General features: G+C 37.1%; 1 protein-coding gene across 1 annotated transcript in view; it reads right to left on the bottom strand.

Annotated features, from left to right (window-relative positions):
- Window positions 1-17,228, bottom strand: part of LOC149530405 (Pseudouridine synthase family protein) — a 133,977-nt gene extending 116,749 nt beyond the window's left edge. The window contains exon 1 of the mRNA XM_089809170.1: window positions 17,071-17,228. Coding sequence (XP_089665296.1) covers window positions 17,071-17,142 — 72 coding nt within the window. The 5' untranslated portion in view covers window positions 17,143-17,228. The remainder of the gene's footprint in view (window positions 1-17,070) is intronic.
- Window positions 17,229-17,943: the final 715 nt, after the last annotated feature.

The following is a 17,943-nucleotide window of genomic DNA, read 5'->3' as shown; positions in this document are numbered from 1 at the left end:
GTATCAAGTGTGAAAAAATAATTTATGAGGACATTCACTGCTTGAAATAGTTTTAAGTCAAGTTGATATCCATCAAATGAGCAATGTAAGTCCCTTTGTCATTGCCATCGTATCACAAAATAAAACAGAGTGAAAATCCACAATAAAGAAGGAATCTTGAGGTTGTCTCATTTGATCACACAATCTATATACATCGTTTAGCATATGAGCATCCTTATTCAAGGAGAGTTGAAAATTTGGTATTTCATCTTGGAACAAAACTCATATCAACAATTGGGTTTCTAGGAAAAAAAAAAAACATAATAAGAATAGGAGCAGATCTTGTGGGAAGGTGTAAAGATATATTTTTAGCATCCAATCAGATTTTTAAAGAAAGGAGACAGAGTGAAGCAAAAGTCAAGAGACTGAATCAATCAGACCTGACTTACAGCCATCTTACTCAGGCATATAGAATCTGAAAATTATCTATAAATTGGTATGCTGTATGAAGAATCAGCTCCAAGAATAGGCAGCATAATAGGACTTATTTGTAATTTCTTGCTTACAAATTAATGTGTATGAATAAGATATTACTATGAGATCTTTATTTGCCATGAAATTATGTGTAACATTTTATATGTTTTCTGTAATCAATCATGGTAGGGATAATAAGGAAATACAAGGATGGAGAAATTGTTATGAGGTCCTCTTCTAAGCATGCCTCATCATGGTGGTAACAGATAGTATCATGAGGCCAAGTGGGTGCAAGGGTGCCCTGTCCTTGGTCTTAGAAAGGATCCTATGCTCCAAACACTCTATCTTAGTTTCCTCAAGCCCTTATCTTGGTTGTCCACTATGTTAACGAACTCTAACCATAGGGAGAATAAGGGTGGGTAATGGAAGAGGGAAACAACTATGGATTCCACACTAGGTACACCCCCTCATATGGATGGCAAAGGGCCACATGAAACCAAGAGGAATACCATCTAGTCTTGGACCTACAGTAGAGGACTGTTTAAGGCGCCCTAATATGCCCCATATCCTAGCTCTCTTGTGATTAAACTCCATCAATAAATTAAATATATCTTATGATTAAATTAATGTCCCTACCCCTAGTAGGAAAGATCTATGCTTTTACTATCTCTAATAAGGGAGATCTATTTTTTTGGATTACATTCCAATGACTTCTTAACATGTTGCAATATCTCCACCAAGTACAAGGAAGCTATTAATTCAATTCTACTTAAAGTTATATTTGTGATTTGTGATTTAGGGCAAAAACTAGGGCATTTACCAAAAGAGCCTTACAGTTCCAAAGAGTAATTCAAGGAGAATCTATTTAACATTGGACCCATGATCCTTATCTCAAGAGTAAGGGGCAATGTACTACATTTTTATCAACACTACAAGATTACGTCATTTGTCCTCTATAAAAAAGTAGTCAGTTCAACATTCAAAGGCGCAAGTTGAGTTCAATTAGATAAGATAAGATAATATAATAATATTAATGTCCAACAAAAGACTACAAAAGGTCTATGGGACTGAGAGCTTACAACAAAATAGCTGATAAAAGCAGGAGCACCAAATGGTGTCCGAGAAAAGCAAACAAGAAACAAGGAACAAGAAGAAGAGAAGAGAAGTGCCAAGGCAAAGACTAGGAGTCCTTTGTTGGCAAAAAGAAATCAGTCATAAAAGGATATGACTGCGGGTGAACATGAGCCCTGATTTGTCTATGTGAGCTCCTGGAGAAGTGTTGCTGTCGGAACAAACTGTTTTGGGGTCTAACAGACATGGAGTGACTGGTGGTACTGGACGGCCTTTTCACACCCCGTGACAGAGATAAGGGTGAGAAAATGGCAATAATGAGCTGATTAGAGGTATGCCGGCAAGGAAGTAGTGACTATAAAGTACTCTCGCAGAGCAGGGTGGCCTCCTGAAGGTAAAGTGGGAGACATTGCTGGTCAATGTAACTGAAGCAAGCTGAAAGAGAAAAACAGTCATGGAAAAGACAATGAAATCTCCCTTTGATCTCATAGAAGTTAGAGCAACGAAAAATAAAATGAGTCTTTGTCTCGACCTTTGCTAAAGTACACAGCTGATAGATCCACTCTCCACTATCCATATGATGGTCGGTCTGGGCCCAAAGACGGTGAGAGCCAACTCTAAAGGAGCCCAGAGAGATATGCAGGGCATGACATCAATGTCAAGATAGGTAGCTAGGACGAAAAGATTAACATTCAAAGAGAAAATTGGATTGCAATCACCTCATTGTGTAGCATTTTGAGAAGCCACACACTTGTTTGTGCTTGTCAAGTTAGAATTATGATTCTAGTTCTGATTGTGTAAGCCTCATAGCAGAAACTGCTATATTGAAGATTGTGAATCAATTAAGTTGTTTTTCTGCATATCTCTTGTGCACTTGCATTCCATTTGTGAAATTGCAAGTGTTTTATATTATACTATACAGTTGGATTATCCTTATTTGGATCTTCTATCCAAGACAATGTCAAATTGGCTACAAAACAAAATTCTTCCAATCATTTCAACCACTAGACCATTTTTCCTAGAAATCCAAATCAAAAGGTCTCCTATATCATAATACATATAATAATACTTGAAGGTTGTAGAAGCTACACATATTATTCTTATTGCTTCATACTTAACAAATTCTTTGATCTTTGCATTGAGCCAAACTTATACTTCCTGCTGGTGGAGACTCAATGTAGGTTTAGCATTAGATAAGAAATTCTTCCAATTGTCCTCAACTAGCAAGGGAACCACTTTTAGCACCATTCTAATCTTCTCTACGAGACCTGACTAAAATGTCTTATTATTTTGAGCAAGACGGTAAAGGAATGCAGAGAGTTGTTTGCATGATCCTCAAATATCACCTATAATAATGTGTATACGAATCAAAAAAATAATAAAATAACTTTATTCAAATAATGTGCTATAAGATGAGGAACTCCACAGTGCATATACAATAAGAAACATAAGAGAAGATAAAAGTTCATTTGTGTTCAAAAGTACATTAATTCAAGTCATTGCACCAAATTTTTCATCGCCCTCTCATAATCCTATTAAGAAACATATCGTGCAGTCTCGTGTTAGTGGTCAGCCATACAACCTACAAATTCTCCCGATTAAGTGGTTTTTTTTGTTTGTTTGAAAACTACTACTGTCTCATATAAAGTTCAGATTACATTGTTTACTTTGTGCATTTCACATTTCCTTATTCCTCCCAACAATCAAAAAAGATGGGATCATATAGACATAAAATTTGGAGGAGAAACCCATATGATCAACATGAGCTATTTACTGCCCCCAACATATGAATTTACACCTGATTCCCCAAAAATGGATAACTTCCCACAAAACATTGTCTTTGTGTCCAAAAGACCATGTGGGATACATTCAATGTGTTTATGCATAACTTCAATTGTAATCAGATTTAATATCAGCTCTTTATAAACCCATCAATCAGAGGTGTGCTCAATTCCTGACCACATAAGGGAGTTACCAAAAGTATGGCACCCAAAACATATTATCATCAAATTACCTTCCACAAATGAGGTAAAAATGTGATGAATTCATAATACCATTGCCCTGAGATATAGCAGCTAAGCAGTACAAGAACTTCAGAAAACACAACATATCCTTGAACAAAAAACCAACAAGAAGCACTTATGTGAATTTAAATGCAGAGTAAATAGTGGCAATGATAAATACCAAAGAGATAATGCCAAGGGTCCTTGGTTCACAAGTCAGCTTTGTAGCCCAATTCGAAATAAACAAACACTTTGTGAATTGCCATTGCACAACATGCAATTCCTTGATCAAGTCTACACAAGGCTAAAAGAATTGAACTGCAAAGTTAATAACAGCAATAATAAAAACCAAAGAGATAAAGCCAAGGGTCCTTGGTTCACAAGTCAGCTTTGTAGCCCAAATAAACATACACTTCTGAATAGCCATCACACAACATGCAATTCCTTGATCAAGTCTACACATAAGGCTCTTTTAGCACAAGTAAGTCAGCTTTATAGAGCAAATAATAATACACCTTCTAAATAGCCATACCGCAACATCCAATTCCTTGATCAAGTCCACACATAAGACACTTTTGGCATTAAAAAGTCATGCCTTGCAGGAAACCTGCAAAGAACTTATAGCCTCTAAAGTGTCCTTATTTTTTACATTATTATATATGATTCTACCTTATTGAGAGGGTTGGCTTAGGCTTCATTTCACAACTCTCCAATTCTCATTTGTGTCTCTTAGATTATCTAATCCCAATTACCAAAGGATCATCCTCAGATAACCCAAAGATCTTATGGTAATTCATGAAGAAGCTTTCTTAATTTCAAGGTTCCCCAATAGTGTTTACCACTTTATTTAGTAAGACTGGCACTTGCTTAAATGAATATAATTATATAAATAACAATGCATACCAAATAAGGTAACAAAAGTATATGTTAATTCATTTGACATTCTTACATAAAAGTAGGCCGAGGATGATCAACTAGCGATCAAACTACCTTCCCTAACTGCAAGAAACCTCTTTAAAGAACCTAACAATTACCAAGAAAAATACAATTGCCTACAACTACTTATAAATGCCATCTAACAACTACTCACAAGCCAACAGTTATAAAAAAACTAAACGATTCATTACAAGATCATTTTTCACTTACTACATCACCCAAACAAAAAGAAATATTAGATTTCCCACCAAAAAGTTGAGAAGAATACCATAGATCACGTAATATCAGGTAAAATTTTCTGAGCTTGTGGTGGTATTGCAAAGAAAGAAGAGACTTTGTGCTCATGCTTCCCATATGTAACCAAAAGGGTGTGATTGTAACTCAATTGTACTACAACAAAATATGGACAAAGATCCTGGAAAAATGTTGAGCCTTTGGCACAACTAGCTTTAAATTTATATTGATTTCATCAACTAGAAAAATAAAAGAGAACTTATGAAGTATAGCCTTATCCTCAGCATATCTAAAACACTAGGCATTGTACAGATACTATAGATACTGCACCTGCCAGTGGTCATACAACTAAATGAACTGTGATGGAGGACCATACAAAGTAGTCAAGTATCAAAGAATATTCGACTCCAAAAAGGCAAGCATATCCTCCTCAATAAAATCTTGTTTAATACTCCCATATGCTATAGATGTGCCTTATCCCAACACACCGTCCTGTAGAAATGATTCCCTGTCACTAACAATAGCTGCAAAAGAAGTTTTAGCTAATATTTCAGAAACAGAAAGGGAAGTACCATGAATACCACAGCAGCAGACGATTGATCAAAACTGTGCAATAGTTGAATGACTGCTAAAGGGCCATAAAATAGAAGCAACAACCAAGGGGAATATTTAAAAAGCCGATCTAGTGCCTATGATAGAAAACAATTGGAGTGGACAGCAAAACAAAGAGGATATAATGTTTTCCGATTTAGTATAATACTTATTGTTCATTTTGAACACCGCAAAAACTGTACGATAGAAATTTCTTTCAACAAAATATTAAGCTTAACACATTGCTCATATGATGGTCTGCCAAACAAAACATTGAGCTAAACACATTGTTCACATGATGTTGGGTAATGGGCATATCTTGGGATTCAACAGGTCATATGACAAGCTTTTGTAAAGATGCTTCCACGTTAGTATTTTCCATGGTTTGTCATATGATATTAAAGTAAGGAACTTGATTGCTATTAATTTTGGATTTCAACTTCACAATTGTCATACAATGGCAAATAAAGGAACTCAAGTATGTTAAGTCCACAATTGTTCTTTGGTTGTTAGGTAGCAATCAAAAAAACTAGGTACTCTATAATTTTTTTTATCCAATTTCTAAACTTATTATTATCTCTCTTTCAATATATCTCTTTTAATGTTTCTCTCCTTCAGGTATGTCGTATGATATGAATCCACTGAAGAGATCATCCACTGAACATTTAAATAAAAGAAAGTTCACTGAGAATTTTTCAAAGAGGCTACATACATGGTGAGAAATTGCAAAAGATGTCGTAGGGTGAGAATTTACCAAAGCAAACATTGCACAGATCTTGCCAAGCAGTCGTTCTACGGGAACTTGCCAAAATAGCTGCATGACAGGAACTTAGAAATTTATGCAAATCCTTTTCCCTTTGTTATAATTTATTTTCTTGTGGGATCCTATTTTACTTCCCTTTGCCACAAAGCAAAAATTATCCATTGTAAAATACTTTTCCCTTCTTCATTAATTTCCTTTTCTGTCCACTCCTATCATTTTTATACTTTTGTGTCAAAATATACATAATGAATAAGGTCCTTTGTAACATTCGTAAAATTTGTTAGCACAATAAGCATTTGAAGACTCCAAATTGGATATCATTTTAATCTTGTCATGATGAGTCATACTTCATTAATTTTTTGATCTTTTAATTGAGTCTAATGCCTCTCCCAAAACATTGATATCAATCATGTTTATTGCTTTCAACATTTCAGAATAAAATGTTAACTATGAACCATGTACTTTGTCCAACAAACCTGAACTCTTCAACTTTTTGCTATGGCTGGCTTAGGTTTCCTCAACATTAAATGGTCATTAGTTCTTGTCATCTTAGTTCTTGTTTCTCTTCACCAATCTTTTTAGCTTCAATAAAATTGCAATTCAACAAATATACTTCATGGTCCTCCATTTGCCAATGTAATAGGCCACAAAATCAGCTTGTTGCATGATAGGGAGGCTCCCACCAATTAGTTCCACTAAACTCCACGCTAAGGCCATTCCTAAGACCTTCTAGGGTTTCTCTATACTCAACACTATACCTTTAGGGAAATCCAATCTATTTTCCCTTGCTTTCTAGAGCCTCTCTACCAATTCAAGCAATGCCTATTCCTTGAACTCACAGAGTAAGTTCACTCACCAATCACCATGGCAATTCACCATCACCTTGCAAGAGTGTTTGGCTTCCAAACTAACTGATTCAACCACAAAACTCTTCATTTGGATTGATCTTGCAAGCATTCATTTCTAGGACTAATAGGCCTAGTAGGTCACAATTAGCCCTCCAAAACGGGTTTTTGGCCTATAACTCCACAATCTCCCAAGTGAGCCTATGAGCAAACTAGCATTTCAAATACCCTTTTGGACAAACTTTGAGATTTCTATGGTTTCAAGAACTTGACATGTTCGTACAACACTAAACCCTAGTTGAGCCAAAATACAAAGGAAATGCATTGTTTTCAATCTTTCAATGGGTAGACATCCCAAATGGATTCAACCACCCTTAATTTCTTGTCCAAAGCTTTGTCAAGACTCCCTTGGCACATCCAAGTCATTAGATTGACTTATTCAATCCACCCCTTCAAGTATCAAACAACTAATCATTCTTGCTCCTAGTCGGGTTACTGCAAGACTTACCTAGGGCAAGATGTTAAAAATAGCAAAACACATTTTTTGAACTCCCCCAAAGTGGAACATATAGAACATTGGTCCTACTTGCTATCCTCAAGAGGCCGTACAGATTCTATGATGAGAAATCAAGATAGGACCATTTTAGGAGTCTAAACCTTGTTCAGACCAGTGAACTAGCTACCAAAGTTTAGATTTTATTTGCACCACCAAAACTATACAAAGATCAAAACAAAAACACACACACATCAAGAATATCAACTCCTCTAACTATTTGTAGTGGAAAGAAAATGAGTTCAATCCATTAGATGCAAGTTGTTCATGGATTCAATGAGTTTGTGATCAATTTGCAGAGAAATTGTGTTTTCTTTGCTATTCCAAATCCTCCAAATTGCATTTAACATGTGCACAATTGCTTGGGAGAGCTTAAATATGTCCCCATGACATGCCCCAACAGTTGGTTTGGCCACATGACCAATTTTCCTCGAAATGCAACTTTTGACAAAATGTTGTCATGCAGCTTCGCAAAGTTACAAATGTTGTCATGACAACATTTTTGCAACATTGACAATTTCTCAACTTCCTTAGCAACTATGACTCAAATTGATGCAGAACCACGTAAAATTATGTCCTAAACATGTCTAATATCTTTCCACCTCATTTTGTGCATTTTGGAGCCATTTTGACTACTATGCCACATTTGGCCTATACAACAACCTTTTTGCCCATACAATTGACAAATTTTGCCCAAAGATTGGCAAATGACTTTCACACCCTTCCTAACGTGCTCAATCACACCTAGTGGACTTATCCTTAGTCCTTATTCACCACATTATCTAGCTAAGGTCATTACAAACCAAAATTTCAAGGGTTCATTAGTTAAACCCTAGGTGCTCCTGCACCGTTTCATCTTCCAAACATGATTGTAATTGTAAGTTTCCTTTAATATTTGGCTTTGTGGGACCTTAATCATGCTTTGTATCCACTCTTCTTTGGAATCTAAGTTGAATAAAAAGGAGTATATGTAAGTTGCTTCCTCGCTGACTCTTTGATTCCTTAATTCATTATATATTTATCATATTTGTTTTCAATGGAGATTATGTTCTTCCAATTGTGGTCAGTTTTGGTTGCTACCAACCAACCCAAACCCAACAATATATTGTGTGTTATCTTCATAATGAGATGAAAATGAGATGAAGGAGAAAAGCTTGAAAATCAATAATTACCTTTAGCCCCATGAGGATTCCCAATGCTTTGGTTCCTTGTTGATTTGTTCCTACCAAATACAAAGCTGACAGTCAGATAGTCGCCTTGCAAACTTCACCAAGTGTCTTATGAAAATACAATCATGCCAAAATTGCCATTGTTTACCATACAGGGTAAAAGGATACTTATGGCATGTAGTATAGCAAGATATAACACAGAACAAATACTTTATTCATATACGCAATATGCACTTCAATGCTTACAATATGATTATGCTCATTCCAATGATGATCCAAAGTCCCTTTCGGACGGTGTACGTATACTTTCCCGAAGGGGTGACTCAACCGTCACACGCCCTTTCAGATACACTTCTACCCGTCAGCTACAATATAGAATCTATCAACAACATCATCCCCCCCAAAAAGTAAAGTCTTCTCCGGACGACAATACAACAAAACTCAAAATAAACAACTAATTACATCAATGTATAGATACTAAGCAGAGGGATGTGTCCTTGGCGTAGTGATCATCCGCACCCTTAGTTCATTGAGCTTCGCTTGTAGCTTGTAGACTTGCTCCTTTCGAACTTTCAATTCCAATTCTGCCTCCATCTGAAGCTCTAAAGCTAACTGCATCATCCCAGCAATCTCTCCTAGCTCTTTCTCCTTCTCATCAGCGACTCTCTCTTTCTCTGTTGCTATCTGTTCCTTCTCCGCTGCCAATTTTTGTAGCTGACTTTGTCTGGCTAACAAGGCCTCCCTCTTGGATTCCCAGACTGCCCTCTCCACGACTAGCATGGCAGCTGACTCCTCCCGAGCTCTATCAGCTGCTACCTCATCTACCTGGCTCCTCCGAAAGGTGTAATATGCCTCCCTGTATATCTCCACTATCTCCTGAGTCAAAGCCTCTACTTGGCTCTCCATACCAGGACCCCTTGTCGTGGCCCAATCCTGTCACATCTCTGCAGTCTCCACACTAGGCCATCCCCGTTCCTCAAAATAGACTGTAAAGGTAGTCGGGCACCCTAATTTCATGAAGGATACTACTCTCTCCAACTCCTTTACTACTGCGTCCAACACCTGTATCTCTACAGAGGCCATTACCTAGCGAGCCCGAGTCGCTAGAGCTGCTACATCAACGAAGAATGCCTCTCATCACTATCTCTGGCACTACTGGATGTTATTGCTACACACCCATAGCCCTCTCTACTATTTTTGCCATCCGCTCAACAGCACTATGCGGTAGTCCCTCATCCTGTGTCGGCTCCTCCACCTGTGCCTGCAAAGGGTCTTCCTCCGGAATTGCTTCTCGCGTAGGTGTCTGCAGGTACACCACTCGAGGTGTTGGGGTACGGTGGAACCGCGTACTTAGGTATGTGCTCAACTTCTAGGTTCTGCTCTCTCTATCTCGCTCAGGTGATGCTAACAATGTCGTATCAACTATAACCACTGCATTTGAACCTACTACGTCCAATTGCACACCCAGCGCCCTCAAACCCTTGCCTGTTGGTATCTCCATTACTCCTAGCTCAGTGTCCATCTCTGTATAAGGTACAAGTACCTCAGCCCCAACCTCTAGTAAAGCCTCACAAGCAGGCTCCATCATTACCTTCGGAGCGGCTGTCTCCGTTGGTAGTGGATTTGCCTTTGCTAGTGTCTCAAGAATAGCTTGTCTCCGCAGCGGGCTAAATGGCAATTGAGTCGACATCATCACTACTGGCTGCCTGAACTGACCAAAACCTGGAATGCCATGTACACCAACAGGAGCCAAGTGTATCGTTGCTGAAAGTGCAGGCCGTGGGAATCTCAATGGTGTAGTTGTAATTACTTCTACTCCTCATCCTCTTCCTCCTCGTTGTCGATCCCACTTTCCTCAGAAGAAGTCTCCTCATGACCATTGTCAGTATTTCCACCATCTCGTCTCAATCGTTTCTATCCGATGGTCTTGGTGCCAAGTGTATCAAGATGCCTCCACTGCATAATCGGGGGTTCGCCTAGGGCGAGTGGTCCCAATTTGGCCTCCAGTGCATCGTTGGGGATTACCCGTGTCGTTGCCTCCAAGGATAGCCCGATGGCATAATGCGGCATGTAGAATGTCTTGTGCTGTAATGTCATGAATTCATACATCTGTTCGGCCAAAAATGCAACCCGATCATACACTCTACAATGCAGAATCCGTTCATCATCGCCACATGTGGAAATGAAATATCTGAGGTGCAACTAGAGCCTGTGAGGCGACTCTTCACAACATCCATCAGACAATGCCAGTGACCTTCCTGCACGCTGGATTTCTTCAATCCTCTACCCTTTGATGTATCTGTGAGAGCTTCTTGCTCTACCTATGTCAGATCCCCACATACGAGCTGTATCAACTATGTCTTTACTTCCCAACTCAACTTTTTTGGTTTGCTATCTATTTTCCTTCCCCCTTGTGCATGGTCAGGTATCTCGAATACCCGTTTGAAGTCGGTCAGTTTGAATGATATCACCAAGTTATAACCAAAGTAAGCAAACATATTGGTTCAAAAGAACCTATCATACGTTTCTATCAGGACGCGTAGAAACCCTTCATAATCTCTAATACAGAACACAGGCATTTGTATCACCCATTCGACCTGTGCTTTCCGAATGTTGGCCTTCACTGGATGGTTATCAGGTGTCTCCTGCCACCACTTTCAGCATTCTACACCATTCAATCCTTCAAATGCAACATTATGCGCTATGGGAATATCTGTCGCAGCCGACTATGTTGGTTGCTTCACTTTCTTTTTGCTTGGTCCTGTACTTGTTCCTCCTGCTACATGGACTCCAGATGGCAACATCTTCACATTCCTGTTCATGGCTGCAGTTGTCGATGAATCCTTGTCCAATTTCTTTTTCCAAGCTCTCTTGCCAGCTAACTACATAACTGTCACCTTTGTGTCGTTTTGCTCAAAAAAATAAAAACCGTTAGGTTAGTTACCTTCCTCCATACAATTTTTATCTCAAAAGTTCCTTTTACTGTCTTTGACGTCCGTACGGATCCGTATGGTCCTCACTCCAATGCTTTATGTATGGCTTCTTTCTTCCCAAGCTCTATCTATTGTACGACTACAATATTTCCTCCTCAGATACACTAATTGTGTCAACCAGATTTCTTCCAATGATCTCCCTGTGAAACACCATTGATTTCTCTTTCCATGTTAACCATCAATTGCATGAGATCAATTACCTAGCCTCTCAAGAATTGAGATTCAATTATAGGATCTTCATAAGGTGGTGGCATGCACTATTCATCCTTCTGAGTTATTTCGAGTTCTATTTTGCCCTCGCATGCTCTATAGCCCCTAGTGAAGTAGCACCATTCATTGCACTCTTGAAATTGTATAGTCAAACAACCTTTGGTAGTTGTACAAATAATATAGTTACTCTTTGGTTTCAATATACTGTTTGGTGGAGTAGATTGCTCTCCTTGTGCACAAAGTACTTGTGTTCCCTTTTCAAATTATACAAACAAATTTTAATTGAGTGACCCACAACTTGGCATATATCACATGATAGCTTTTTTGGACAATTACATTTAGTGTAACCTTCTAGTTTACAATCAATACACCAAAGTTCTTTACCTTCCTTTTTCCTTCAATTCTTTCATCATTCTCTACATGTCATTTTGAAGAACCTACATCGACCTAGACTCAGTATCACTTCAATCAAAATCCTCTTAAATTTTCTTCAAACAACTTGATGTCTTGTTTCAATAAATCTATTGGGCTAACCACCAACGTTCCCCTTCGCTATTCATGACATGGCTTAACTGCCTCTTGTCTTCTATAAGTCTAGTGGTTCTATCGAGCATTGATAGGTCTATCGATCCTAGTTTGTAACAAGTGGTATCAGAGCTTGGTCATAGGTTTGAATCTCCACAGGTAACGCTAAGGGGGGGATTGTTGGGTAACCGCCAACATTCTCCTTAGAGATTCTTGACATGCCTTAACTGCCTCTTGTGTTTTCTAAGTCTATTGGTGTATCAACCATTGATAGGCTGATCTTTTGGTGCAATGGCAACCCTAGCTTGTAACAAAATCTTCATTCTTTGTTATCCATTGGTTCCCTTGCCAATCAGTTGAGCAACTCCTTAAGCCTATTGCTATAGGCTCAAACATTCTCATGCTTACCTTGTTGAATATCATTTATTTCTACAAAGATCTAATTATCATCCCTTCAAATTTGAACTCTCCTTCAAATGCTTTATTTAGTATCTCCCATGTTACTTCTTAGTATCAAGAAGGCTTGTAAACCAATTTATTATCACTCCTCATAGTGTGGCTAGTAAATAACTTAGTCAATATCTTTGGTCCATTTGTCGATTTGTTGTCCATATATCAATTCAGGTTCTACAATATCCTAGAGGATCTTTAGATCCATCTCCACATAATTTTGCCAATTTTTGCCCCTTGATTGTTTGATGTGAGTGTAGCACTTGAAACCTTCCCCTCATAAAGTATTGATCAAGACATTCCTTTGCTCCTTGGGCACTTTCAAACATATCCAAATTTCCAATCCTCTTAAAGACCTAAATATTATGGACACTACTAGTTCCTTCTTCAAAATACCATCTTCTTGCTCCAACCTTCAATCAAAAGTGTCTTCAGTTTAAGCTCATCTTTGATTCACAATTCTTCACTCCCTCGAAAAATGCTCTCATATACTTCCTATTCTTTGTTTACCAAAAAAAAAATGCTTTAACTCCATTTCACACTCAAAGGATTCAGTTATTTCCTCAACCAATCTTGCATGCATCTTCAAGTAAGTGAAGTTGTCTAGCTACCTCCAACCATTCTTCTACCATATTCTTGTTCATAGCATTTGAATATTTTGGTGCCTTTACTCCCAACTGTGGCTCTTACTTACACTCCAACTACTTCTCATACTTTGAGTCAAACTTCAACTTTAAAGTTACACTAATGGAATTCCTTTTGCTACCTCTTGTATTCCTCGCTCTCTTTTCCTCACTGGCCTTGCAGATCTTGATCTATTGGTGATGCCATATTATGGTCTCTTCCCACATTTGTTGGGGTCTAAGGGCATTAGTATATTGAATTGGACCTAACATCTGTAAGGCAATAATGAAACTAGTATTTATATAAATTAATATAAATAAATAATGCCTACCAAATAGACAAACAAAAACATATCTTTATTCATTGAAATTCTTACAATAAATAGACTAGGAATGATCAATGAAAAACTAAACTACTTTTCCTAAATATGAGAAAACTATTTTAAAACCCCAACAACTGCTAAGCAAAATATAACCATTGATAACTAGTACTACTAATAATTGCCTTCTAATAGCTACCCAAAAGTTATCAATAAATAATGCATAGTCAGGTGCAAACAATTTAATGAAACTTACAAAATCATTTTATGCCAACTACACGTGGACTCAAATGAAAGGAAAACATTTGACCGTATAAAGCAAAAACCAGCTTTAGGCCAACATTTTAAATGCAAAGAGGCCTGAGAAAGGATTGTTCGCAACATCATTAAGACCCATAAGAGCTTTGTAATAGCGAGCAAACAAAGTCCTCAAAAACAAACAAGTGGTAAGTGTCACATATGGTAAGAAAATATTTTGAAGTCTCCCTGGTGGTTTGAAGACTTGAAAGTTTTCAACACACACTCACACTTCTTTTTATTAAACATTTGTAAATAAAGTACATTATCCAGCACAGGAAACCTCTACAATATTAATGTGATGAAACTGTCAGATGGCCAAGATGCTATCAGATCACATATGCACCCAGAATATTACAACAGAATATTACAATGGCCTTGATAATATTCAGCCTATAAGTGTAGTTTTTCCTGCTCGCTGAAAATCAACATTTGTAAAGACTATAATTTAATAAAATTGGCGTGGTCCGCTTCTTTAAAAACCAAAAAAAAATGATACTAAAAAATCTGGATAGATATTGAAATAATTCAGTGCAAGCTATTAGGATTATTTAAACATTTCTCCATTTTTGTTCCAAAAATAAGTCACAGTTGAACATCTGGTACATTAAAAAAAGATTATTCACCTGATCTCTGTTACCTTATATTTGCTAATCTGCCCACTTCCTGTACAATTGTGATGGGGAGCAATCACTATAAAAACAATAAAATAATGTAATATGAAACTGACTGTTCTTAAATTGGAACCCGAACCAAATTGTTATAACATTCTTCCTATCAATGAACCAATGAACTGTAACCAAATGCTTCAGAGTACAAAAGATCGATATAGAGAAGACTGAAACATTATTAAAACTAAAACACACTTCCATTATCTACTAATGACAGATTACAAACGTATGGCTATCTGGTGGCTGCCGCCAGGGAGCCATGAGAGTTTCTTCTCAATTTACTCTCTTCTTCAAACCTATTGTCTTTTCCCCTCTTATTGATTCTCTTCTCTATCTCCTTCCATTACATTATGAGATGTCTTTTAAAGACTATCTGAACGGTTTACAAACCGTTTACAACTACCCTAAAATCATTCATTCGATTCTCATTCGATTACAAAATAGTGTAAAATCCTTTTGTTTGAGGATTCTTTATAAGATACATTACCCATTGAATTAAACTTGTGCATCAACTTAAATAATAATGATAAGATATTAATTCTCCCGGGATCCTTCACCCACGTCACATTTCTTGCTTACATTTGTGCATAATATTAAACCATAATGATGGTAAATTAATTCTTTCATGGGTGCCACTGCACCATACTACCAGACTTCAATGTTACCATGTCCCATGGAAATTAGATCACTGCATCGACGCCTCCACCGATTCCTTTTTCACTATCAACCAACTCCCATCTATGGAGTTATGCTGGTCGGCTCCATGGTGCTTCCCATTCCTCAATCCACTCCTCCACGCTGCATCACAATCTTTGTCCCTCACCTGGGAGTCCATCATGCCTCTCTCCCCAATCTATTGGCAACACACAAGACCATCTCCTATGGCCTTTGGTAGACCTTCATGTCCACCCCCTGCAGCTGAGCAAACCGGCACCAATTTGCAACCACAAACTTCATACCAAGAATCCAAAACAACCGCAATATTGCCTGGTGTAGATCACCTTCCATCTACACACTCAGAATCTTCTGAGCTCCGATACCAATCTGATGGGGAGCAATCACTATAAAAACAATAAAATAATGTAATATGAAACTGACTGTTCTTAACTTGGAACCCGAACCAAATTGTTATAACATTCTTCCTATCAATGAACCAATGAACTGTAACCGAATGCTTCAGAGTACAAAAGATCGATATAGAGAAGACTGAAACATTATTAAAACTAAAACACACTTCCATTATCTACTAATGACAGATTACAAACGTATGGCTATCTGGTGGCTGCCGCCAGGGAGCCATGAGAGTTTCTTCTCAATTTACTCTCTTCTTCAAACCTATTGTCTTTTCCCCTCTTATTGATTCTCTTCTCTATCTCCTTCCATTACATTATGAGATGTCTTTTAAAGACTATCTGAACGGTTTACAAACCGTTTACAACTACCCTAAAATCATTCATTCGATTCTCATTCGATTACAAAATAGTGTAAAATCCTTTTGTTTGAGGATTCTTTATAAGATACATTACCCATTGAATTAAACTTGTGCATCAACTTAAATAATAATGATAAGATATTAATTCTCCCGGGATCCTTCACCCATGTCACATTTCTTGCTTACATTTGTGCATAATATTAAACCATAATGATGGTAAATTAATTCTTTCATGGGTGCCACTGCACCAATTTGGCTTCTTGGGAAAATGCAATAATATCTTCAAATATATACTAATCAAGAATTCGATATTAAAATGACTCGTCAGGATTTGTAAGCTTGAATAATTTTAGATTTCTTTACAGTCAATCCTGTCAGCTATTCATGCACTTAACCAATGAGAAAGGGATAAACCAGAATGCTGGATACTATTTTCAGGGACAAGCTTCCACTCTGAGAATGGTTCAGCTCACTAGTTTTAATCTCACCACTTCAGCCCTATGAGCATCAGCCTATACAATGAATGTTAAATGGATCGTTCAAAGATCATCAGGGATAGTTATTATGAACCAAACTAGTAATCGAAAAGGTTGGCTCAGTATCCAAATTGCAGTTGAGAACCAAAAGCGAAATTTAACGATGAGGCACTGCCAAAACAACCGATATATATATATGCCAACAAGGTGTGATCATAAATGTGCTAGAAAACAGAGCTATCTCTGGTTGCAGATATATTGCAACTCCAAACAGACCTAAACATCATGAATCTAAACATTTTGTTTCCATCATTACGCAGTAAAAGAAACTCCGTGAAGCGCCCATGCTGTGGATTAGCCTGTGAATAAAAGTAAATAGTTGTCGTGGAAAAGTCTGGACTTTTTAGCCCATGTAACAGAAAGAATGTAATGCGGAAAAGAAAAATCATGCTTACCCCAGTGGAGAGGAGGTCACACACTGCAGAAGCGGGTAATGCCTTCACTGTTGACTCCACTATTTCATCCATGGCAGTTCCTTCCGGCACATCCCAAAACAAAATACATATACATATATATGTAATGAAAATAATCGCCCTACATAAATAAATTAATGTAGGCTTATTAGTAAATTAAAAAAATAAAATATATAAATATATTGAGTTTGTTTTTGCTGAATTTTGATGGCAATATCATTAGTTCAATGTTTCAATAATTGTCCATTCGAGAGCTTTCCCAACCAAAGGGAAAAAAATCTAGTTAGTCAATAATTACTATACAATTATTTGAAGCATATATGAATCATATACATAATTGTTCATATATTATGTGTTTTGAACAATACAAGTTAACAATTATTAGTTGAACAAATTTATAACTTTTATGTTTACAAATAATATCCCATACAAGTACCCTCAAACTCATAATATATTCTATTTAGGTACAAATATGCACAATTATTGGTGCATTGTATGTTACAATGAAAAATAATTATAGACTTCATATGTTCTAATGTACATATTTTCCCACACATCCTTACAGTGTTTGGTGCATTATATGTTACAATATAAACAATTATAAACATTATGTGCTCTAATATGCACATCCTATCACATCTTAAGAGTATTTAGTCCAACTGCTACACATATGTGCACATATAGCATTTGGTGTAACGCTAACCAATAAACAAGTAAGCAAAGGAAAATCAAATTCAAAATTAAATTGATGAAGCCATCATAAAAATGAGAAATAAATGGCAAGCAATTGTAGTGATAAGTGACTACTTCTTTCCATCTCTATTTTCAAATTTAGAATGAAAAACCACAAATAAA

This window comes from Cupressus sempervirens, chromosome 11 (genome assembly GCF_028749045.1).
Source record: "Cupressus sempervirens isolate cs-2001-9-10 chromosome 11, ASM2874904v1, whole genome shotgun sequence".
NCBI lineage: Eukaryota > Viridiplantae > Streptophyta > Pinopsida > Cupressales > Cupressaceae > Cupressus > Cupressus sempervirens.
This window is presented reverse-complemented; position numbering and strand designations above follow the sequence as displayed.